Source organism: Lytechinus pictus, chromosome 9 (assembly GCF_037042905.1).
Source record: "Lytechinus pictus isolate F3 Inbred chromosome 9, Lp3.0, whole genome shotgun sequence".
Classification (NCBI taxonomy): domain Eukaryota; kingdom Metazoa; phylum Echinodermata; class Echinoidea; order Temnopleuroida; family Toxopneustidae; genus Lytechinus; species Lytechinus pictus.
Window position 1 is genome coordinate 27,123,638 of NC_087253.1, and position 25,367 is coordinate 27,149,004.

At 35.5% G+C, this 25,367-nt stretch overlaps 1 protein-coding gene across 11 annotated transcripts in view; it reads left to right on the forward strand.

Moving 5' to 3' along the window:
• The window catches only part of LOC129268510 (myotubularin-related protein 13-like), a 43,821-nt gene extending 19,308 nt beyond the window's left edge, over nucleotides 1–24,513 (forward strand). For 2 of the 11 annotated variants that reach the window (XM_064104998.1, XM_064105001.1), the window contains 15 exons: nucleotides 473–622; nucleotides 1,364–1,432; nucleotides 2,380–2,544; nucleotides 3,002–3,312; nucleotides 6,929–7,095; nucleotides 7,676–7,749; nucleotides 9,222–9,417; nucleotides 9,960–10,102; nucleotides 10,554–10,732; nucleotides 11,904–12,121; nucleotides 13,846–13,911; nucleotides 19,631–19,829; nucleotides 20,357–20,553; nucleotides 21,539–21,811; nucleotides 24,431–24,513. In XM_064104998.1, coding sequence (XP_063961068.1) covers nucleotides 473–622; nucleotides 1,364–1,432; nucleotides 2,380–2,544; nucleotides 3,002–3,312; nucleotides 6,929–7,095; nucleotides 7,676–7,749; nucleotides 9,222–9,417; nucleotides 9,960–10,102; nucleotides 10,554–10,732; nucleotides 11,904–12,121; nucleotides 13,846–13,911; nucleotides 19,631–19,829; nucleotides 20,357–20,553; nucleotides 21,539–21,811; nucleotides 24,431–24,498 — 2,475 coding nt within the window. In that variant the 3' untranslated portion in view covers nucleotides 24,499–24,513. The remainder of the gene's footprint in view (nucleotides 1–472; nucleotides 623–1,363; nucleotides 1,433–2,379; nucleotides 2,545–3,001; nucleotides 3,313–6,928; nucleotides 7,096–7,675; nucleotides 7,750–9,221; nucleotides 9,418–9,959; nucleotides 10,103–10,553; nucleotides 10,733–11,903; nucleotides 12,122–13,845; nucleotides 13,912–19,630; nucleotides 19,830–20,356; nucleotides 20,554–21,538; nucleotides 21,812–24,430) is intronic. The other 9 variants (XM_064104999.1, XM_064105002.1, XM_064105000.1 and 6 more) reach the window with 5 other exon arrangements.
• Nucleotides 24,514–25,367: the final 854 nt, after the last annotated feature.

Here is a 25,367-nt window from a genome sequence, read left to right on the forward strand (position 1 = left end):
TAAACGGAACTTTGTGAAATCTTGAAATCTACGCTGAAAAATGTTCCCACTGAAGATCACCAACACAGATAAGCGCACGTGTGACAGTGTATTATTATTGCCTTGAATGTCGGCCCGACGCTTGACCCGAATCCTGTGCTTATTTGCTGATTTCTCAGCAATTACACAATTTCTTCCAGAATTCTTTGGCACATATGTTTTATTTATACAAATAGACACTTTGGTGGTCATTTCATTGGATTCTGTACGAACTCATTTTGATATCGTTACCACAACTGGCATTTACCTTTAAATGACAAGATAAAAACAAGTTTGTTGAGTGTAATCCAATGGAGGAAATCAATCAAGCAAGTTAAACAGAATTATTGCTTTGCAATACAAGGGTTTATGGATTTGATCTCTTGAAGGTATTGTTGCTTTTTGTTCATGAATAATGTTTAATTATACTACTGCTATCCATCTCTTGTTTCAGTTGTTTCCAGCTGTGATGCGCTCCCTGAAGAGTAGGGTTGCTAGGCAAGCTCTTTTACATGAGCTTGAGCTCCATGTTAATAAGAACAGAGCAATGCTAGAACCACAGCAGTTTGGTATGGTTGTCAGGTTGATCAATGCTGCTTTACAGGTGAGTGGTGGTTGTCAGATCCAGAGAAGAAGCCTTCACAAGTTCAAAGGCCAAAGGTCATATTTCCAAAGTCATACAGTACTGTTCAGTTTATATATGAATAAATAAGAACCAAGTAATGTTGTTTGGTATAGTTGCGAGGTGAAAGAATGTCGCTCTTCAGGAAAGTGGTCATCCTTCGAGCTATAGTAAGAACCTTAAGAAAGTAAAGGTTAGAGTTCAAAGGTCATGATTAAAAAATGTTTTTATGTACGAGTGAACAAGAATAGGGTAGTGCTGTACCCATAGCAGTTTGGTATGATTATCAGGTTGATCAACGTTGCTTTACAGGTGAGTGGTGGTCAGCTATATTAGGAACTTTAAGAAATTCAAAGGTCATACTTCAAAATAAACTTTACATAAGAATGAATAAGTATCTGATGATGCTAGAGCAGCAGTAGCCTTTTGATATGGTCATTAAATTGATCACAGCTCTTCAGGTGAATAATGGTCATGAAAGCTAGATTACGGATCTCAGTTCTACGGTCAATGGTCTGGGCTTATTAAAAGTTAAGTTTATAATAAAAATGTGTCTAAATAATTTATTCTTTAAAATATGCATGTTACATCACTGGCTTGACATAGTTTGTATTGATTAAAAAAAAGACAGGGTTAAGACATGGTCCTGATTAATTACTGCCCCCAGTCTCTTTGCCTTTGTACGATTAACATGTTTGATATCATTTTATTTGCTTTATACAGGAGGATTCGCACGGTGAAGAGTTCAGTCTGAGTATGGACTTCCTCCCTCTCATTTCAGCATTCTGCCGGGTAAGTTTGAAGTTATCTATTTTCTCTGAAGTTATGTAACATGTAGCAACCAATCAATTCTACAATTAAGTTAACTCTAATGGGCTATTACAAGTAGCTTGCAATCAATAGCAAGTCAATTTTAGGTCCCAAATAAATCATAACCCTAACAATTGATTACATTAGTGATCGCAATATTCAAATGCTCATATCTTTCTCATTATTTGTCTGAGTTTTCTCAAACTTGCTTTGATCTTATTTGATTTTTCAGTTTCCACAAAAGTCAACTTGTTCCAAAGGTTTCATTCCCCTTTAATGACAAATTAGTACTTAATTGTTAGTCTCCTTCTTGCAACAGTAACAATCAATTTTGCTATAGTTACAATTGATATATTATTTGCAAATTAGCATTATGAATTTGAAATTGATTGCAAATATTTTGTTGCAGCACCCCCTAAGTCTACTGGCAGTTTGAAATTTTTAATTGTTTTCTTGCTATCCATCGACGCAGAAACTGTGTCCTAGGGCCCGTAACACAAAGCTCAGCGATAGATATGAAAGAGCACTTCTGATTGGTTCCTGGTCAGTATTTTGAACTAAATGCGCCTGTAACATTGATCTTGATTGGTCAGTCCATTTAGCGATTGTTCGCTAATCTTTGAGTTATGGAGCCCAGTATCCAGTTAGCTTACACAGTGAAATATGCTATTTCACCTCACCCCCACCATGCTTAGTTCATCAACAGTTGGATGTAGCCTCTTCATGATCCTTCCATGACTTTCTTTTCTGAGCCAATCTAGTCCAGGTGCTGCCTACGTATTTGGTGATATCGTCTCGCCAACGACGTTTCTGTCTTCCTCTTGATCTTTTCCTGTCTCTTGGAATCCATGCTGTGGCCCTTTTTGACCATCTACATGTACATGTATCATCTTTCCTTCTCAACCTTCTATTGCTATCTACCAATACAGAAACTATGTCCAGGCATCATCCAGTTTGCCTACACAGTTACCCAGGATCATCCAATGTTTGCCAGTCAACAGTTCTGGGAGACGGCTTTCTATGCAGACGTAGAGAAGAATATACAGAGTCTCTATGTCACTCCAGATAACACACCAACCAATGAGAAGAGAGATGTAAGTAAAATTAAATATGAGTTTGATGAAACTTGTACATAACAACCACTGGACAGAGACAAGAAAGGCAGTTTTTATGACCAGGTGGTCTTTTGGGAAAAAGAACATGTTGTCAAGTCTACACACCAATCAGATTTAAAATAATTCAGTGATATATGGTGATTTGTCTTCTATTATGATTTGTTTGTTCTAAACATGTATGTCCGTAATGAGAATTTCAAATAAATGAAATGTAATGAATAGTGCAGAATTTTAAAATATCATTACTTTGTTATTCCTTGACCAATCTTGATGAAATGTTCAGTGTTTTGTGTGTCTGATTTTACTTCATCATATAAAATAATATTATATTCAGCCTAGAGTACTCCTTTAACTCTACTTTGCTGCTACAATTTCTGATGAAGCATATATTTGATACAATATTAACACTGCAATAAATTCTTGTTAATACTGGCAGACGTTCAATGAGGCATTCGCGGCTGGTCCCGATGCCTCTGGATCCTCTTCCTCTAGTGCTAACGGTTTGATCACGTCGGCTGAGCGTAGCCCGCTGGACATTGCGGCTGAACAGCTCCGTCTTCAACCTAACATGAACCATGATGCAAGGGAAGAGGCTAAGAATAATGAAGAGAGTATTGTATACAGTCAGGCTGTTCACTATGCTAATAGGATGGTGTGTATGAGAGTTCCTTTAGATTCCTCCAGGGGTTTGAAGAACTCTATCACATTGGAAGGTGATAGCGGGGGTAGCAGCAACATCACAGGCAGGTAGGCATCATAATTACACACGCTCATGTTATATTAATAATTATCACCCGTATCAGACATCTGAGCTGGTCATTTACAAAACCGTATTTCCCTGTATTGTATTATTATCAGGAAGGGATAGGTATATTGTTTGTATTTTCCTCGGTCTCAATGCGCGTATTGACTTTGCATGCAGAGACGACGCAAAACATACCTTTGTATTTTCCCTGGTCTGACATCCGGGCCTTTGAGGATGCGAATGAAGTGATACGCTTCATAATGTTCCGCGCACCAACGATCTATGTCATAATAAAGACAACGCTGGATCTGGGCGCTTGCAAGTACGTCATAATGGTAAAGTGCAGAGCCTAGACACTGATATTATCATGACACAACAGAACTCTATTCTTAAAAGATATCGCTGTTATCATGATTTTTGCTCTAGATATCTGATTTGGATGATAATAAAAATATTGACTGCCCTTCTTTCGGGGAACATCAAATATATTGCCCTTAAAAGACCCATATTGCCCTCGTCTAAAGACTCGGGCCAATATGATTCTTTTGCTGGCAATATATTTGATGTTCCCCTCAAGACCAGTCAATATTATATAATTATGCACGTTCATATAATGATAATAATTATGCACACACATTTAATAGTATAATTATGCACACTCTTGTAATAATTATTACTCTTATCAGACATGTGAGCTGGTCTATTACCAAATCGTATTGCCTTAGATTTTCTGAATATCAGGAAGGGATAGGTATATTATTTGCATTATACTCGATCTCTAAGTGCGTATTGACTTTGCATGCAGGGACGGCGCAAAATATACCTTTGTATTTTCCCTGGTCTCACATCCGGGCATTTGAGGATGTGTAGAAAGAGTTGCGCTTCATAATGATTCGCGTAGCAACAACACACGTCATAATAAAGACGATGTTTGATCCGGGCGCTTACAAGTATGTCATAATGGTAAAGTGCAGAGCCTAGACCCTGATATAAATATGACACAAAAGAACCCTATTCTTAAGAGAAATATCTAAATTTTCACGATTTTTGTCTCGCCTGCATAGCAGAGCGAGACTATAGGCGCCGCTTTTCCGACGGCGGCGTCAACATCAAGTCTTAACCTAAGGTTAAGTTTTTGAAATGATATCATAACTTAGAAAGTATATGGACCTAGTTCATGAAACTTGGACATAAGGTTAATCAAGTATTACTAAACATCCTGCCTGAGTTTCAGGTCACATGACCAAGGTCAAAGGTCATTTAGGGTCAATGAACTTTGACCATGCTGGGAGAATTATTTTCAAAATCTTAACTGAAGGTTAAGTTTTTGAAATGACATCATAACTTAGAAAGTATATGGACCTAGTTCATGAAACTTGGGCATAAGGTTAATCAAGTATTAGTGAACATCCTGCTCGAGTTTCAGGTCACGTGACCAAGGTCAAAGGTCATTTAGGGTCAATGACCTTTGGTCAAGTTGGGGGTATTTGTTGAATTACTATCATAACTTTGAAAATTTATGGATCTAGTTCATGAAACTTGGACATTAGGTTAATCAAGTACCACTGAATATCCTGTGCGAGTTTCAGGTCACATGACCATGGTCAATGGTCATTTAAGGTCAATGAACTTTGGCCGTGTTGGGCGTATTTGTTAAATTACCATCCTAACTCTGAAAGTTTACGGATCTAGTCCATAAACTTGGACATAAGAGTAATCAAGTATCACTGAACATCCTGTACGAGTTTCAGGTCACATGACCATGGTCAAAGGTCATTAAAGGTCAATGAACTTTGGCCGTGTTGGGGGTATTTGTTGAATTACCATCCTAACTCTGAAATTTTATGGATCTAGTTCATAAAACTTGGGATATAAGAGTAATCAAGTATCACTGAACATCCCCCTGTGAGTTTCAGGTCACAAAACCAAGGTCAAAGGTCAGTTAAGGTCAATAAACTTAGGCCATGTTGGGGTAATTGTTGAATTGCCATCATAACTTTGAAAGTTTATAGATAGAGTGAATGAAATGTGGACATGGGTGTAGTTGACAAGTCTTAGGTCACCGTTCAAATGTCATTTATGGTCAATTAACGTGGTATTATGTCATTATATGAATGGTGTTTTTGTGAATTATTATTTTATAGTAGTTTTCAAAGTTAGCACTGCTGCTATATTAAATTGCGTAATGCAGGCGAGACTGCCAGAGGCGTTCCACTTGTTGTTATAGATATCTGATGTAGATAGATATCTTCTTTCAGGAAACATCAAGTATATTGCCCTTAAAAGTACCATATTGCCCTTGTCGAAAGACTCGGTCCAATATGATTCTGAGCGGGCAACATATTTGATGTTCCCCTCAAGTCAATACTATTTAATTATGCATCTTTATATCACAAGTTCACTTTTTATTCAACTCTTAGTAATGTCAATTTTTACCATAAATTTCATTATTTTTTTGTTGAATAATTGTCATATTTGAATGTAATTCTTACATGTATATTCTTGGTGTCTTGATCATAGACAAAAGTGAAGAAAGAGAAATAGAACAATCATATGATAGAATCTTGAAATACCATTGATGAATGAATATCTTTTACATGTATGTTTCAGATTTTTGGTCCCTTTTTTTCTTCCTCTCCTCTCAACTTGGTTCTCTGTCTTTCTACTTAAATCTCTACCTCTCTTGCCACTTCTGTTTGCTGCATTTTGAAAATCCGTGCTTGGATTCATGTTTTATTTGGTTTTGTTTTTTACCCCTATAAATCCATATCCATTCGTCTGTCTGTCTTTCTTCTCTCTGTCTGTCTGTGTATGGTTATTTCTATTTCAACCACTTTTCTTCTTTTTTTTTTCCTGTGTTTTTATTTCTGTCTTTTTCTCTTCTCCCTAATTCATTTTTGTTTCTTCTCTGTCTCTTTATCTCTTTTCCATTTTTTGTTGTAATTTCCTTACCTCATTCTTCTTGCCTTTTTTTTTTTGCTCTCTTGCATTTTATTCTCCTTCTCTTCTGCCCCCAATCTGCTAATATTTGTTCTGCCCTTCCAATTATCTTGCATCACTTTCTTTTGCTCACTCTTTCTATCATTCCTTTCTTTTTTCCTCTTTTTTTTTTTTGCCCATCATTCCTCTGGCGCATTTATTTGCCCTTCTGATTCCATGCTCTTTTCCCTTTTCTCTTGTTTTTTTTGCTTTTCTCTCACTTCCATTGTTTTTCTTGCGTTGCCCATCTCTATATTTATGCACCACTTCAACTTTCACCTGTCCTTCTTTGTCCTATCTATCTATCTGTCTATCCATCTGTGTGGAAATCTTTACATCTATGTATCTCTCTCTCTATCCATCTGTGTGGAAATCTTTACATCTATGTATCTCTCTCTTCTGTACACGTATTTCTGTACATGTGTATCTGTCCATCCTTGTATCTTTCTTTCCTTCCCATCTGTTTCTTCTATACACCTTTCTCCTGTCTTCCATTCATCTATCTATCCATCCACCCATCCATCCACCCACCCACCCATCTATCCATCCACCCACCCACCCATCCATCCACCCACCCATCCATCCATCCATGTGTCTTCCTTTCTTTCCATCCCATCTCTCTCTTCTATACACCTCCAGTGTTGGTGGTAGTGATAGCTATGACGCCGAGAATAACTTTGATGAGAGTGACCCTAGGGACGTACCTAACAGGGTCATTAAGTTTATCTCAAGGTTTGTTGATAAGGTCTGCACAGAGGCTGGTGTGTCACATGAGCATCTCAAGAACCTTCATGGCCTTATACCAGGTAACTCATACAGGAGAGTTTTCATCAATCAGTGATTTGAATATCAATATCAGTTCATGAAACATTCCATGGAAATGATATGATGAACCTGGCATAATTATTTCTAAGGCTAAATATTTTTTCCCAAACGGTTAAAACATAGTTTTATTCCTCCTTTTGGTATTCCAGTTACATGTATCTTAAAATCAATCTTCAAATAGATTTTGATATTGATTTTAGTCCATGAATCATTTTATGGAAACAATATGCAGAATATGACATTCTGGGCATAATAATCTTAGAATATATTTTAGTTTATGGAATACACCCATAATGAAATTTCGGTATAGTAGAATTTAAAAAGTACCAGTATTGAAAAATGTACTCGGTGGTAATTATATTGTTAATTTTAGGGCACATACAATTTTTATTATTCATCCATTAATTTTTGACATACAATTACATTAATTTTGTTAATTTGCATCCTTAGCGCAAGGAAACAGAAGGGGATGGGATGGTCAGATTTACAAATATATTGATTACTCAATTGAATTACCTGTATTCTGTGATTGATAAGTTAAAAAAAAAATTTCTTTGACAGGTCTAGTAGCGATGCATATAGAGACGTTAGATGCTGTCAATAGAGAAAGCAAGAGGTTACCACCCATTCAAAAGGTATGATCTTGATGTATTATTTGTGCTTATCTTATTGATGTTCGTGCAAATTCTATGAGAATAATAATATTTAGGAGTTTCAACTTCAGTTTTGACCTCTTTGGTGTTGGTGTTGGGCCAATTTTTACATTGGCACTGTGCCAATATCTTGAAACCCACCTTCTTGATTGGGGAAGAGAAGTCTGAGAGGGTGCTTAATTATGAATCTCCACGATCCTTCTCTTGTAGCCTTGAAGCCCACAATGGCAATCTCCTTCCTTCAAAAATAAACATATTTGTTTTTTAATAAAAGTATATATTTTACATGGTTTTGTATGAAATCAATAAATTGATTGATTTTGTTATCATTAACCACATAGTTAATGTTATGGATCCTTTAGGTAAGGCCCCCATTCCACAGAACGGAGACCGTTGAAAGACCACTGAAAGACTTAAAATTGGTGAGGTCTTACAGCGGTCTTCAAGATCACTGAAATTTGTCATCCCTGTGGAATGGCTGAGAAAGACCCCGCAAAGAACTCTAAAAGACTGATGGATATTTCTTGTCTTACTGGTCTTAGACTAGTCCTATAGAGATCTTTCAATGGTCTTTCAGAGATCTTTTATGCAACAAGTGATCTTTCAGAATTCTTTCCATGGACTTTGCCTGGTCTTTCAATGGTCTTTCAATGATCTCTCATGAGTCTTACAGTGATCTCCGCAAAAATCTTGAGAGACTGCCGAAAGATCATTGAAAGACTATGAAGACCTTTGAAAGTTCATCGAAAGACTGCTGAAAGACCGCTGAAAGACCACTGAAAGACCATTTTCTTGTAAGACCGTTGTAAGACTGTTTTGAACCGTTTCAAAAAGTTTTGGAGCCCATGAAGACCACGAAGACCGCTGAAAGATTGGTCAGGACTCGTGTAAGACCTCAAAGACCATTGTAGGTTCATTGAGAGACCTCTGTAAGATCGACCAAAATTCATGGTCTTTGAAAGGTCTTTCAGCGGTCTTGCTCTCTGTGGAATGGCCCCTTAAATTGCATATGCAAACTTAACAAGCATTTTACAATTATTTGAAGCCAGAAATAAAAGCAAAGTACATGGTACATGGTAAATATCTGGATTGAAATATGATTTTAGCTTTCCAATCTCCTTTTTGCAGCCTAAGATCTTGAAGCCAACTTTCTTGCCTGGTGAAGAGAAAGTAATGGTAGTTCTTTGAGGGTAATTGGTTATTATTGAATGTTCAGATTGACGAAAAGAAAAAGAAAAGGAAGGAATGATATTGATTAATTTTATACACCTGCAACCTTCCTCTCTTACAGCCTAAGATCTTGAAGCCAACTTTCTTGCCTGGTGAAGAGAAAGGAATGGTAGTTCTTCGAGGGTAATTGGTTATTATTGAATGTTCAGATTGACGAAAAGAAAAAGAAAAGGAAGGAATGATATTGATTAATTTTATACACCTGCAACCTTCCTCTCTTACAGCCTAAGATCTTGAAGCCAACCTTCTTGCCTGGTGAAGAGAAAGTAATGGAAGGCCTTCGAGGGTACCTGGTGATGGACGGCAGGGAGGAAGGTCAAGGAGGGGTCATGGGCGGACCTACACTCTTACCTGCAGAGGGCGCTGTTTTCCTCACCACCTATCGAATCATCTTCAAAGGCACACCCATTGATATGCAAGGTAATGTGTTTATCTTTCTGACGAACTAGTAACACTCAAAACATTTCCTGAAAAAAAACTGTTGTAACACTGGCCTGTCTATAAAGACTTCCCAACTACAAAGACATCATTTTTAGATTCCTATGGATATATTTGATATATTGTATCAGAATCGGGATAGAAAGACTCAGTGATCTTTAAGAGCACTTTTCATAAGCAGCCATCATAGATAGGCTTCACTGTTAGATTTCCTTACCTACACAATGTGTATTGAGATGAATTAAAACATTGAAAGGGAATGAATTAAATAAAAGAATTCATCAAATATTTTGATATTTATGGAGAACTTTCTCTGTTCTTGTATACTCTTTCCAGGTATGTTCTTGAGATAAAAACATAGTCCCTTTGAAACCAAGAAATAACATGAATATTAATGTCAACATACATTATCAATTGATATTAAAAAGGCCTTTGTTTTTAGACCGTACAAAATACAACCCGTCCTGCTCAAGCTATATTCTTGTGAATATTACAATATTTGCGAATCATTTTCTCATATTCAGCTTGTGAGCAAGTGGTGACGAGAAGTTTCCCTGTCTCTGCCCTTTCCAAAGAGAAGAAAATAAATGTTACAAACATTGGCAATACTTTCCACCTGGACCAGTTCTTACCAGAAGGCATTCAACTCAGATCAAACACATTTCAGGTAAGACAACTAGCACTTTTCTTTTCATTTGGTCTGTGTCATCGAAGCATGACCCTAAACAGATCGTATATCTCTATTTGCTTGATTGCTTTTTGGTGGAATATCATGATCGTCTGTTAAGCATTTAATTTTTGAAATGGACAAAATGGAATTCAGTTTGAATGCAATACTAGTTATTTGGTTTTCTTATGATTGTAAGACAGGATGAGATATTTGCACAATTATCTAATCTGAAATATATATAAAAGATGGCAAGTTGTTTTGCCTCTCATACTTGCAGTTCACTGTATAAAGGGTAATTTATGAAATCTTTAACCAGACATTGGGTTTTCAGGAATTTGTGAGGAATACCAGGTATTCTCCCCTTCGTGTTGCATAGAAAGTTGCATAAATTGTCCCAGTGTATTTTTTATTTTGGTAAAAGTAGCATATTTCTTTTTCCTTTTTGCAGCTTATGAAAATAGTGTTTGATGCGGAGGTGAGCCTAGAGAGACTAGAAACGTTCCGTAAGATGTGCAACAAACTAAGGTATCCTCAAAGCATCTTCCATACATTTGCCTACCCTCGCCATCTCATCTCACCGGCACTCTCAACTCAGATGAAACACAAAGAGAAGAGCGCCACCTTGAGGTAGAACATGAATAGCTTACAAAGTTTCCTAATTGTCAGGCAGTTTGTTTAAAGCATGAATTCTGTTTAGTTAAGGGAGAGTTACCTGTATAAATTCCACCTGAAAGGCCAAATCTGATCAATAATTACAAGATGTACATCAAATTCAAATTAATATCTATTAATTTCCAACAAAATCATTACAATGTATCTATTGAATAGCATTACAGATAAGCAAGTTTTCGTTTTGTTTCGTTGATTTTATTTTTTTCATATCTCATAAAATATCAAATACAATGTAACGTCCATCGAAAGACAGTAAATCATTAATAATAAAATAATACAATACATCACAATTATTCATAATAAATAAGACAAATGTTATACAATTGAACGTTCAGAGTGGAGACAGATATATCAATAAGATGAGAATATGAAGGGCAAACTATTAAAAAGCAGAGCTTGTAATTTATAGTTTCCCTATTAAAATTATAAGTAATTTTTAACTTGTTTTGATATCAAGTATATGAATATATAATAAATTATAATAATAGAGTGTAGTTATTTACTAGTATAGTTCTCTCTGTGCTTTACAATTAAAAATAAACAATATGAAAATATGAAAAATATATTAGAATTAGTCTGGTCTAACAATATCATAAAATTTAACATAATTTAACTCAAAATATTAAAGAAAAGGTGCAACTTGTGTATTTGTGGGTGCCTCGTTGTCTAGTGGGTCTGACTCTCGCCTTTCAAACAGAGGGTCGTGGGTTCGAATCCCAGCCATGGCATGTTTTTTCTTCAGCAAGAAATCTATCCACACTGCTGCACTCGACCCAGGTGAGGTGAATGGGTACCTGGCAGGATTATTTTCTTGAATGCACGAGCGCTGAAAGGCAGCTCGAGCTAAAGCCGGGGTAATAATGATAATATCAATGCGCCTCGGAATAGATTGTCTCCAGATGGATGGCGCTATACAAATGCCTATTATTACTTATGAACGTAAACCCAGCCTTTATATTATAATTTTGTTTTATTGAAAATAATTTGTAATACACTTAAAATGTTTGTGCCAATAGGGGATCAGTTGAAAAAGTAAATTGGATTATTTGAATACCCGAGAAAAAGAGAAAAAGGCAAAATAACTTCTATTTCCCAATATCGATTGACTATTCTTTCTTGCGTTCAGAAAACTTGCCACTAAAACATTCCTCCGAGGGGGTAAGAAGTCCACCAAGATGGCCTCCCGTAAGGATAAGTACGTCCTACCCCCAGGGGGTAGTGGAAGGTCAATGCCCCTAGCCTCATCAACGATGCTGAAGGACGAGGTTTTAACATCAAGTATGGAGAGCGTTCAGACGGATAGTCGACCTGGGAGCATTATGTTTGATGAAGATGAGCTTTCAAGTAAGGGAAATCATTTGATCATCTTTTGATTTCAGTTTTACTCCCACACTGCTTCCTATCAGAGCAAAATGGATCTTTATCCTCAGGTCACGATTCGTTTCATGATTAACCCGCGGCCCTTAATCATGGAGTAATAGTAATGATTGTATCATAGTGGTCAAACAAAACATACAGACGGCTCAAAAATGTTTGTGTTAAGCTAAGAAAGTCCAATCGTGGTGTCTGTGACAGATCACATGCAGTGGGAACAAGGGGAAGTCCATCTTGACATCAACTGTGAGTGGGGGGGGGGGGTGTGGGACATTTTAATGGGATATGTTATGGTCTAGTGGTCTGACTTTCATCCTTCAATCAGAGGGTCATGGGTTTGAATCTTAGTCATGTCACGTTGCCATGACGTCAGGGTGTTTTATTTGCAGTCAATAGCTTTTTTTATGGATAATTGAAACATTGCTGTTCAACTCAGTAGATTTTTCCTAAAGAGAATATCATGGGATTGTTCAGGCTTGCTTCAGTTTGTTTCCCTGTTTTCACCCTTCTCTCATACCTATTTGCTTAAAGAGTTGGGTTTGCTTTTAAGAAAATAGTCTTTATGTTTATTACTTTTTCCTTGGGTAAGCATGACCCAAATGAACAACAAAGAGATATATTGTTTTGAGTCCTTGACCTTTTTATCAAATATGTTGACTCTGAAATCTCAAATTGATATACTCATTGATGTAAGGGGTGGAAGGCATTTAATATCTCACCTAAGTAAATGGACAAAATAGCATGATAATATCACATCCTTTATAGTTTGCATGGTGTATAATATGAATCGTAAACCTATCAATATATCCCATGATCATTGTATATATCACATCCTATGCATGGTATATAACCATTATATCCCATGCTTGAGTAATCCCTTGTGAGACTCCCTTGTAAACATTCTTCATGAAAGCTAAATCCAGTCACTTTCAGGTCCCGGTAACACAAACTGTAGTGTTTGATTACCTTAGTTATTGTATACAATCAAGCATTCAAATTATCTACGATCAATTGCTAAGCTTTGTGTTACCGCCCCCCTTGACATTTGTTCTAATCACTACCAAATCAACACTATACTCTTGTCATTCTCCCCATGAAATATATATCAGTAATCATGTTCCTGAAGGAATTACATTACTTCATTTGACCTATTGATTTTGACCTATTCACAAAGCATCTGAAAACAAACCTACATGAATATGAATCTCACTTTACATGTATGCCTCAAACATTGCTTTGTATCCTCTGGAAAAGGCGCTATATGAATCCAATTATTATTACGATTAATAATTAACAATAATATAAAATCATGTACCCCAGGCATTCCCTTGTTTAGCATAATTGGAGTGGACTTTCTTTAACCCTAAAAAGACCAGGGGGGGGGGGGGGGATCCGCTACCCGAAATGTTTATACTATGTCGCTTGCTGACTTTTTATTTTCAAGTCACGCGCAACTTCTAGTACTCACCACATGGTGTACCGTAAACCTCTTCCATGATAAGAACAAGTTACCACGCAATAAAGAGCAATGATGTCTTTCTTCTGTAGTATATTTCAAACCTGTTAGAACAGGGATTAGTTACAAGTTACCATGGCAATGAACGGTAGTGATGTCATAGTTCAGTACTGATACTGATGGATTTGTTCAATGTTGCACTTGCCTGTATCTTCTCTACTTTGCACCTCTTTGACAGACGTAGACCTGTCGTCATTCCTCACCCTGGAGCGGGGTCAAGACTTTGGAGATCAACCCACCCAAGGTTGATGAAGATAATCCCCTTAATCCTTTATTAATCCAATCATTTATGTACTAATCCCCTCATCTTATGCTTGTTTTTGTCCAGTATTAATTTCTAAGATTGTTAAGCCATAGCCTAGGTGCCTGTTGAAATCTTGTATTAACGCATGGTTCAAGGAATCATTTTCATCAACCTAGTGAAGGTTGAAGAAGATAACCTCCTCAATCCTTTATTAATCCAGTCATTTACTAATCCCCTCATCCTGTGTTTGTTCCTGTCCAGTATTAATCTTTAAGATCATTATGCCATAGATGCCTGGTGGAATCTTGAATTAATACATGATTTTTCATGGGTTGTCTTCATCAACCCAGTGAAGGTTAATGAAGATAATCCAATTAATCTATTATTAATCCAATAATTTACTAATTCCTCATCATACGCGAGTTCATGTCCAGCTTGTTCATATCCTGTTGAAAGATTGTCACGTGATAGATGCCTGGTGAAATCTTGAATCTTTCATGAACCCACACAATACTAACAAATATAACCCCCTTAATCCATTCTTGATCCACTCATTTACTAATCCCTTATGTATTAATTTCTGTCCAGTCGTAATATCGTAAATGGTTATGTGATAGTTGCCCGTTAAAATCTTGGATTAATGCATTTGTCAAATTTGATATTAATAATCACTCTTTCGCTGACATTGTGTATGGCATGATCTTTCCATTGTGAATGAACCCAACTTTCCTATCTGGTATCATTGTATACAATATACCTCTTGCCAGGTTCCTCACAAATATTGCAATTTTTTTTTGATAGGGCAGTTCCAAACATTTATGAACATGTCATTGTCTGACCCACATTTTTACTAAAGTTTTGCTTTGTGAACTACAAAAGCTATGATAATTTGAGAGCATCACACTTTTATTATGAAACACAAAAGTATAGACCATTCATTTCAGGAAGTTTTCACATATTGGTGTTTGGATGTCTTATTGAAAGAGTGTCTTCCTATAGATACCTCAGTGTTTTCTTAAATCAGTCTCTAGTTTTGATTAATCACCTTTATATAACCAGACATGATCATTAAACAACAAAAAGGAGAAAAAAAAATGACTTGGATTATTTTACAAATTATAGAGTAGACAGGATCCTCAGTCAGAGCAATGTGTGATACCAATGGGGTTAACCTATATAAGTAAGAATTTAATAAGTTAATGATAATAATAATAACTTTTGAATATAGAATTGCCAACTTATATTTTTCTTTCATTTTCCATGCCATTAATCCTTTTATTTTCAAGAAGTATAGTTAGACCTTTGAGGGTACTTGAACCTTGGATTAGTGCATCTAGTTGTATCCTTTGAATGAATGCCAATTAATCTATCCTGTATAAATCCTGTTTCATAAAGAGTTGCAACTGTTGTAATTTTGCCATTATGGCAACTACCATGGTAACCTTGATTTTGATTGGCTGCTTAGCCCTGTTGCCATGGTAGTTGCCATAATGGCAAAATTAAAACAGTTGCAACTCTTTATGAAATGGGCCCCAGATCAGAGTCTCCTTTCAAACCACATATCATCACTGGGGGCTCATTTCATAATACTTACTTTGCTATCCAATGGCAAGGGAGCATTGAATTGTTGATTCTGATTGGCTGTTGAGCACTGTTACCATAGAAAGGCAGAGTTATCATACCAGGGACTTTAATGTAACAGGGCCTAGGTATTTGTTGATAGTGCATCTTGAGTTTGATCATGGATCTTTTTAACCATTTGGTCCTTATCAAGGCCATATTGCATAAAACTTGTCATCATTTGTTATTTCTATAGAATCAGTCCTGTTGTCAAGGTAGTTATCATTGGATTGCATAGTTAACATTCACGCAGCAAGGTCCTAGATAGCAAGGTCTATATGATGTAGCGGACTTGCCTTGGCTACTTAAATCTCATCAAATTACAAAGCTAGCAATTTTAGAACACTGTATATCTTGTAGATGTGTTTTAGTGATGGTGTCAACATATCACTAATTCAACTAATTTTTCCTCTTCTTTGTTCCATACAATGACAATGAAATTTAGAATGTGGTAAGTGATTGTGGCATATGGAATTAATGCATCTTTGCCTGCAGTATATATATATCTCACTGACCAAAAACCCTTCTCTCATTCACCAATAACTAGTAGTACTTTCAGTATGGCCTGTAATATCCCAGTTACCATCCATACTAATCCTTTAGATCACATAGCTGGGCAAGGTGTCTTAGATGTTAATAGGTGATTTTGATTATGATTTTGGTGTTTCTTTGGTGTTTCTTTGGTGTTAGGTTGTGGTATTGATGCTGGTGTTGATAGAACATAATAAAATGCTACTAAACCAACACCTACTATGGGTTTAGAAAAGAACAACAAATAATCACTGTATTGATGTTCACCACCAAACTCGATACCGGTGAGTTACGTTAAACTCAACACCAACCTCATTTCTGATTTAGTGTTTCAGTTATGTGGCTGGTATTGGTGTTTCCCCAACATTTAACAATGAACTTGAGATCACCCAATATGTAGCTTTTGAGGTTGTGTTTAGAAACCAAGTCAGTGTATTAATACCCTGTTGGCAATTGACCCTAATTACTAGGCCCTTCAGATAGGAGGTATATTCATTGGTTCCAGGTTTGCTTACTTTCAATCATCCATCTTTTTAAGACAGGGGAGCATTTGATGATTCATCTTGTCTTTGTTTTTCACTGGCAATCATACTATGAGCCAATCAGATGAAAGGATTTCAGTAGCTTATAACAATAGTCAATGAAAATCACTGAATATTTGCTCAGTGAAATGCTCCCCTGGTATAATGGCCATTAATCATAATTGTTCTTAGTTTAAGTTCATAAGTTTAGTCATTGTGTAGTCATTTATTTCAATGACTGTCAGACATTGAAAGTTGAGGGCTCACTTTCTCCTCTTCATTTTGATTAGGAAGGGTAGAAATGAAACTTTTATCAGCAAAATCATGATTTTCAAATTTTGCTTGTGGTATTCCTTTGCTTAGTGCTTGTCTTTTTACCAGCTACTGGTCTCTCAGAGATGTTCAAACAGAGCGTCACAGAGGTTAGATCTAGGCAGCTGTGTTGTCTTCAAAATTATATTATGGCTCCATCTAATCTTAGTCTCAAACCACTTCTGTTTTAGTATTTGCTGGTGAAGAGCTTGAAAGTTTTTAAAGTAACTTTTTATTCAAAGACAATTATTTCTTTATAATTTCTGTTCATTGAAAATTATACCAGTTTGTAGTTTAGAAGTGCATTTCTAAATTGTTTTATTTTTGACATGGTCAAAACTTGAAACATAAGTAGACATTGTTTATAGTTTGTTTATTATTTTTGCATCCACTATTAAACCATTTATTAACTGAATTGGATGAATTCTAAGCTTATTTTTTATTTAATCATTCTAGAAAAGTGATAAACTGTTTCACTTTGTCATTGCATGATTTGGATCTAGCAATGTGCTTGAATTAATCTTTTCCTTTACATGAATCTGAATGAATTCAGAAATCTAATATATTTAGTGATCTACCCTTCTGTTGTTCCTTATTGGTCCCTGAAATGTCCCTTAATAGCTATACCAAACCTGCCCCAAAACTCCTCTTCACTGCCCTTTAACTACCCCTTATCTGCCCTGTTATTTTTTGTTAGCCCCAGCATGTGTCTCCCTCTTAGATTTGGATTTTACTTCATATCATTCTACACTAGAATTTCACTGCTTTCCCCTTTTTCTTTGGATGGGAGGGGGTGGGGGGGGGGGAGAGATAGGGCTTGATTCCATAGACTTGTTATAATGGGTTTACTACCGGCCAATCGTAGGGAATGATTTTTGTTTTTGAAAATATTCTGCAATTCAGCCTTTGGCTGCTAATGAATTTTAAATTTACCATTACTATTTCAGTAGATTTAACATTGCTGCATGTATTTCAAAATTGTTATTGTAACAAGTTTTATGGCACGGGGGCCCCAGATGTTCTACATGTAAAACAAATAAGTCTATCAAAGAATGTTGACATTTTAATAAGTGATAAATTATCTGATAAAAGATGAATAATTAGCATGGTGTATTCCACTGTGACATGCATCTCTGGCATGTTATGTTAAAAGGCCAATACTTGCTCTGCATGTTGAATGATGAATGGTATGTGATTTGCATGGAAGACATAAGACATCAATCAATCATTTCTGTATATTCATTTAGTGGTTGATTATTTTCTACAACTAAGCTGGGTAAACTTAGTAAAATACTGTATATAGTCCAGTTACAAAATATTTGTATACCTTTACCCATTTTTATTGACAAGTTCAAGTTGAAATGATCTGTAAAACTTGCATGATGGTACAGATTATAGAAGAAATCCTATGGTTTATTTTGATGAGAATTTACAATTTGAAAAATCAACAAAATATGTTGCAATTGGGATTCTTATTTTGAGAGTGAGCGTACAACTTAAATCTTGTGATATGAGAGTATTGAGCATTTTAATTCCTTCGTTTTGCAGTGGCTTAATAAAAGTATACTTGATAAATCACCTTATTTTATTTGAAAAAAGAAAATGAATTGATTTTGACTATCAGTCATTTAACATTGATTTCTGTTCGATTTATTACTTAAATTCAAATTCAATTTACCATGTGTTCATGTATATGATTGAAAAGGTTTTCTTTGCTTGAACTTTTTTTTTCATATAAGTACATAATTCAGGTTGCAAAGTGTTGCAAAGGAAGGGATTTTCAGTAGTATCTACATACAAAAAATATATTAAGTTAGTTATTATTTTATGTCATTTCAACTTTTGTTAGTTGTAATGTTCTTACAAAGAGAAATAATATTCAATGGCAACATGTCCTTGGTTAACTTGGTGGATAATAAGTAGGCAATATAGAAGTTTTTGAAGAAAATGGAATTTCCTGTTTGCCATGCTTATACAGGTGTGCCTACCAAGTTCTGTTCCAGTGGTTTCATAAAGAGATTTCCATGTTGCTTATGCTTTCATATAAAATGCCTCATTTTACTGTTTACTGAAGTTCATTCTTCCTCATATGCTAATGATTGAACATGTAAAACTCTAAGCTGTCCAAATCACTAGAACTTTCTGCAACATCATTTTATCATGCAAAATAGTATTAATTTTGCCCTCAAATCCTTGTTTGCTTTTTGTAATATATTGTTATTGATCTTATGATTCTTGTACATCCCAAGAAAAATTAATTCATGTCATTGTAATCCCTTAAGTGATGTTACACAGTGATTTTAAACAGATGATAATGCCTTTTTGCATCTGGTTATTGGACTGTTTGGTATACTACATTCTTTTCCACTTTTTAAGGGTCAATTTTTATTCTCCTGTACATAAAGACGTGCTCTCTAATTTGTTATAAGCTATATAACATCTCTAAAGATATAAATCAGTAATACTTGATAGTATCTCAGGGGAATAGTTACATGGGGTCAGGGAGGATTTACCTCCAAAATGCACCCCATAGCCCTGGAATACTACAGTAAAAAGAGCCCGTAAACTATAGTACAATGTACAAAAAAAAAGTGGTAAAACTAGCGCCGGTGGAAATAAATCAGAAGTTTATCCCGTCAGTATAGATATATACATGTATATATGAAGACTACCCGTTCAAAAGTTCTCATGTGCAGAGTATTTCACTCTTAATCTGTTTGCCTCTTATTCCACAGTTATAGACGAGGCTGATAGTTCAGCAACGCTGAAACCCAGTGATATGCTGACAGTTGAGAAGCTTGCTGAGAGGCTGTATGTTCAAGACTACACAAGACTAGGACTAGGTCTACTAGGGAATGGAGCAATATCTAGACCGAGGGTTGGTGATATGTTCAAGATTTCTGAAGTCAACAGCAAGTTTGAAGTCGCAAGAAGGTGAGAAATCATGTATGATTAAGTTATCGGTTATATGCTGTTAATGCTCAAGACTATACGAGACTAGGACTAGGTCTAATAGGGATCGGAGCAATATGCAGACCGCGGGTTGGTGATACGTTCAAGATCTCGCAGGTCAATAGCAAGTTTGAAGTCGCGAGAAGGTGAGACATTGTCTATGGTTTAATCAAAGGTTATCATACATATGTATAAAGTATTTTTTTCTTGCATCCAGATCAGTAGAGTTATCTAAGACATTTATACTGTAATTAATTATTGATTAATTATTGATATTTAATTATTGATATTTGCTCTGTAATGGCAAACATTTTATTGACGGCTTATTATCAACAAATGCAATCATACTTTACCTCAGATGCAATCAGACTCTACCTCAGATGCAATCAGACTCTACCTCAGATGCAATCAGACTCTACCTCAGATGCAATCAGACTCTTTAGGAAAGGATGACTAATACCATGAAGTGTATTCTATAATTCTTTATTCTTTCTTTGTTCTGTTGACAGTTACCCTGCGTTAATAGTGGTACCCTCGGTGCTCAGTGACGATAGCATACGACGCCTTGCCAAATGTCACCGGCATGGTAGATTACCGGCGATTACATGGCGCCATCAGCGGACGAAAGGGCTTCTGATCCGGTCTAGTGGGTTCCATGGCAAAGGAGTTATGGGCATGATTAAGAGTGCACAAACACAGGGTTCTAGTAAGTAACACCTCTCCAGTAACTTTTATATCCTACATAGAGTAAATCCTGTATAGTGATTGGTTCAAGTAGCATCATGTGACCTAATATATTTCAACTATGATGTTGCATGACGTCAGACCTCGATATATTTTTGGATATACCAATATTATGACGTCATTATTTCACAAAACTGGATATCTCGGCGCACCGGCTTGCGCGCTCTCTCTCCCGGGCGCGCAAGTCCAGCGCGATGCGTCAGCGCAGACACTTATCTGCGTTCCGCTGAGCGCGGTGGCTCGGAGAAAAGTAGGTAATTCAACGCAAGTAACAGGACTTTGCATGCTCAGCGCATAGATTTTGGTTATAAATTATTAAAAGTAGGATATAAAACAAATATATCAGGCGTTTCATTCGAAAGCATAGTGGGAATTATTAATCCTCGGTTGGACTGGCAAAACTACTATATTTCCCTCGGGGCTTCGCCCCTCGGGGAAAAATAGTAATTGCCAGACCAACCTCGGATAAATAATTCCACTATACTTTCTCAAAGCCTGATATATTTGTTTATTATTCCTCATCTCTATCTTTCTAACTCTTTCTCTCTTTATTTCTTCACTTGCTATTTATTTCTCCATTGCTCCCTCTTTCTCTCTTGCTCTGTTTCTCTCACTCCCCTCCCTTTTCAGTTCTCTCTCTCACCCTCTGACCTCTATTTCATAAAGCATATTATCAATAATTTTTACTCAAATTATATGACAGATTTTTGTTCAATTAATCAAATCTCACTACAATCATGGTTCTGTAACACAAAACCTAACAACTGATTGTGTAACAAATTTTGCAAAGCTATGTGACTTGATTGTGGGCAATCAGGAAAATCAATAATATGATTTTTCACTAAAGCTTTGTGATACTGCACCCAGATATCTGCTGTACGAAGTCTTATAAGAATTACAGTATTCTGAATTCAATGAGATTAAATTTTAAATTAATTTCCTACCAGGTACGGGTGAATCGTCAAGCTCAGGATCAAGTAAGAGCCTCGAGCAGGAGAAATATCTCTCAGCCATCGTGCTTAACACCCCTTATGGTAGCGCCCATAAGAGTGATTCCCTCGTCAGTCTGAACTCTATACTCCCCCCTACGAATAGTGGAGAGACCCCAGATGGCACACCCACTATCAGTCCACGCAAGGGAACACATGGGACCGGTACATTGCTTCAGAGGGGGTTTCTTAGGTCTAGTGGAGGGCAGAAGGCTTACATGGGAAAACCAGGTAAGTGATTGATTCCTTTGATTTTTGGACAGGGAGACCGAGGGAATTCAGAATTATTATTTTTTTAATGAAAAGTAGGTGTCATCATTCTCCTTTCGTTATGTTACTTTGGATTTGTCTTTCAAAGGGTTGTGATCGATCCAATCACACACAACTATGGAAAGCCTGTGATGCCAACATCTAGAATGCATTTAAGTCCATTCATAAAGTTTTATAAATATGAGAAATTCTTACTCGTAAATGCATCAATGTCCTGTAAAACCAGCATACTCCTCACTGTTCACAAAGGGATGTTGTGAACATTTCTTCCATGAAGAAATGTGACATTTCCATACTTGAGATTGATTTGAGCAGTTACAACTCTTTGTAAGACAGAGCGAGATAGCTTCTTCCAAATAGAACATCAGGGCCCATACAACAAAGTTTATATTCGTATGATTGATTGCAAATAATAGTCGGTGCAATCAATTACAAAATGCAGCTATAACAATTGCTAAGCTTTATTTTAATGATCAAGATTCTGTATATTTAATATAGGATTATACCCTATATGTTTGAACAACATTCTATTAATAGAATTATGATTTGCATTTAATGTTTTAGTAACCTTTTAGAAGTCCCAAAACTGTACTTGTGTGTCTTTTTCTCAATTTATTTGATTTACTCTCTGTGCTGTACTGGAATTGTGTTTATCTTGTTTGTTGACTAATGCTATTGTTTAAAAAGTGTTCAGTTTTATTTCACAGCCTTTAAATAGTTGGTTTGTTCTGTTTGATATCTTTGATTATTTGAATGTGAAAAATCATGTTGATTCAATTGAGGCATGATCTTATCATTCTTGTTTTGAATCAGTTCTATTTTTAAAACTTTGAAGATCTATCATAATTTCATTCATAATATTTAATGCAGATATTTCATACATTATCTTGTTGTCAATTATATACGATATATAAGTTTTTCAAGAAATGTGATCAATTTGCACAATCATCATTTAAAACACTGAGTTTGCCACTATGTATCTATCTACATATGCACTGTTGCATTGTAACAAAATGACAAAAACAATATTTTACACGTTCATTCACTTTTCAATTTTATTGAAAACTATTTCTCACCTCATGTGTTCTGAAATATATTATTACACAAAGATTATGCAATATGCTGAAGATCATTTCATTATAAGTAATATAGGTTCATTAGTCATGACGGAAAATAGGAATAGGCCTACATATTCATCTTAAACAAAAAATACACTTTTTCATCACTTTAAATAGTGAAAATAGAATACATCTATTTTAGATCTATTTTTATTCTGAAAATGCAATACATGTGTTTTCACAGAGGTTACTTTTTGTTTTATTTTCAATAAACAGAATAATACTCTTGATATGTTATTTTTAAAATGTTATTTGTAATACATCTTATAGCAATTAGATGTCATAATCTTTATCACATATATTTGCAAGGCTCGGCAACATCGACGTAAAAGTCCTTGTTCAAAGATTTTACCATAGATCATCATATTTCAAATAAAGTTTTATGTACTTTCGTATTAGTACTTTTGAAATCGCCTTCTTGCATAACATTAATATTCATTAATCATACATGTACCTATTACCTTTATTCAGGTCAAATGTCTAAATTTTGACAAGGGAACTAGCAAACTCAACTGGAAAAAATTTACCATCAATCATTTATCTGTATTCTGTATAAAAATATTAATATCATGAATTGGGAAATATTATATTTTGAGGGCGCAAAATATTTGTCTGAATTCTTGATAAATACCCTAAAAGCAAACTCTCTTCCCAACTTCTGCAAAAGCTTCAATATTGTATTAATTATTTTGAAACCCATACCTCATTCAAAATCTCATTCTATGTTTCTTCCTGTGCTTTTACCTTTCATAATGTGTGTGTCATTGTTTTCCCTTCTCACTTATATTTGTAGTTGTTTGTGTTACTTGTTCTTGGGCTACCTACCGTGACACTTTGACTGAATGCATACAATAGTAGTATGACTTTGATTAATTAAAAATGCCACCGGCATTATCAAGAGCAAATACAAGAATGAACTGAAAAAAAATCAGCGGAAGTGCAAATGAAGAAACGATGCAACATATTCTGAGATCTGTTCATTTGTCAGATATAACCTAGGCTTAGTACCAATTACTTCAATTGAAAAAAATCACTAAAATAGATAACTTTAAGACAATGTATAAAACATGTCCACATGCACTATCTGAATGCAACCAATTTCTTTGCAACTAAAGAAAAATCTTTAAGGTTGGACTTTCCAAATTTCAATATTTCAACAAAGTAGAGAGATTATTTTTTATCTACATCCGGCAATATGCTTTATCTAAATAGCTGTCATAATACAATGTTGGGCAAGTGTATAAAATGGCTATCTCCTTGTATTATGGAATATGGAGAGTTAAGCAGTGACTTTGGCATTAAGACATAAAATTTAGAAATTGTAAAAGCATATATATCTAAGGCAAGCATTGCATTCAGTCACAAGTTTCAAGCTACGAAGCCTGGGTGCATTTCTCTTATCATTTTATTTTCTTTTAAAATCCTGTTTGCTAACATGTGTTACTTTCCTCCAATCGTGCAGGAATATTTGATATTGGTGTAGCCACATTGAGACGAGGTAGTTATTATGTTTTTAAAAAATCATATTAACTTTTAAAATCATGAAATGAAATTTATGTTGGAATGCCTTTACACCCATATGAGGATCATTGATTACCAGAATGTAGTTCATAGATTCTCAATGCATTTTGAGAGATAGATGATAAAAACACTCCACCAAACCAAAAGTCATTCGTATGCTTTAATAATAAATCACTCTAAATGTCTAATACATACACTAAAACCAGCATAGCTCAATGTGAAACACAATGCGAAATGAATTAGAAAAGAAACACTAAAAGCTATCAACTTCAATGCTGCATATGCACTGTAACCTGTGTACTATAACCTGGAAAAGCCTGTCTCATATTCAATTGCAAATATTGTGGAACCAAATGTCATATCAAGCAAGATGAGAATTTGTTTTGGCATGTCTTTGAACAGCTAATAATGCAACATTTTTATTTCAAGGAAAGAAAGTTTTATTCCCAAAATGAATATTGAATTAAATCATTTAGATAGGTCTTTGTCTGTCTGACAACTAAAATTGAGTTGTAATTATGGAAATAGACAGTGAATGATGCAATACATTTGCTGAATATATGGGAGACATTTCTCTTTGTATCCAAGCATTTTGTTTTGTAGAATTTGCTTTGCCTTTATACTTTGCATCTGTTTGCTTGCTTTTAACGTGCTTGATACTAAATTCATATCAGTCTTGTGCAAACCTAACAACTTTCTTCTTCTGCTCTCTGTACTTGGATGTGTCCATAGCTTGTTTCTGTTGTCATGATTATTGTGCTATGTTTGTTGGTGTTTATTGTTGTCATTTTTGTATGTTCTGTTTATGTGGAAGTTCATATCCAGACTTCTATTTTCATATCCATTCATGTTTCTGTCATGCCACTGTCATAATGCTG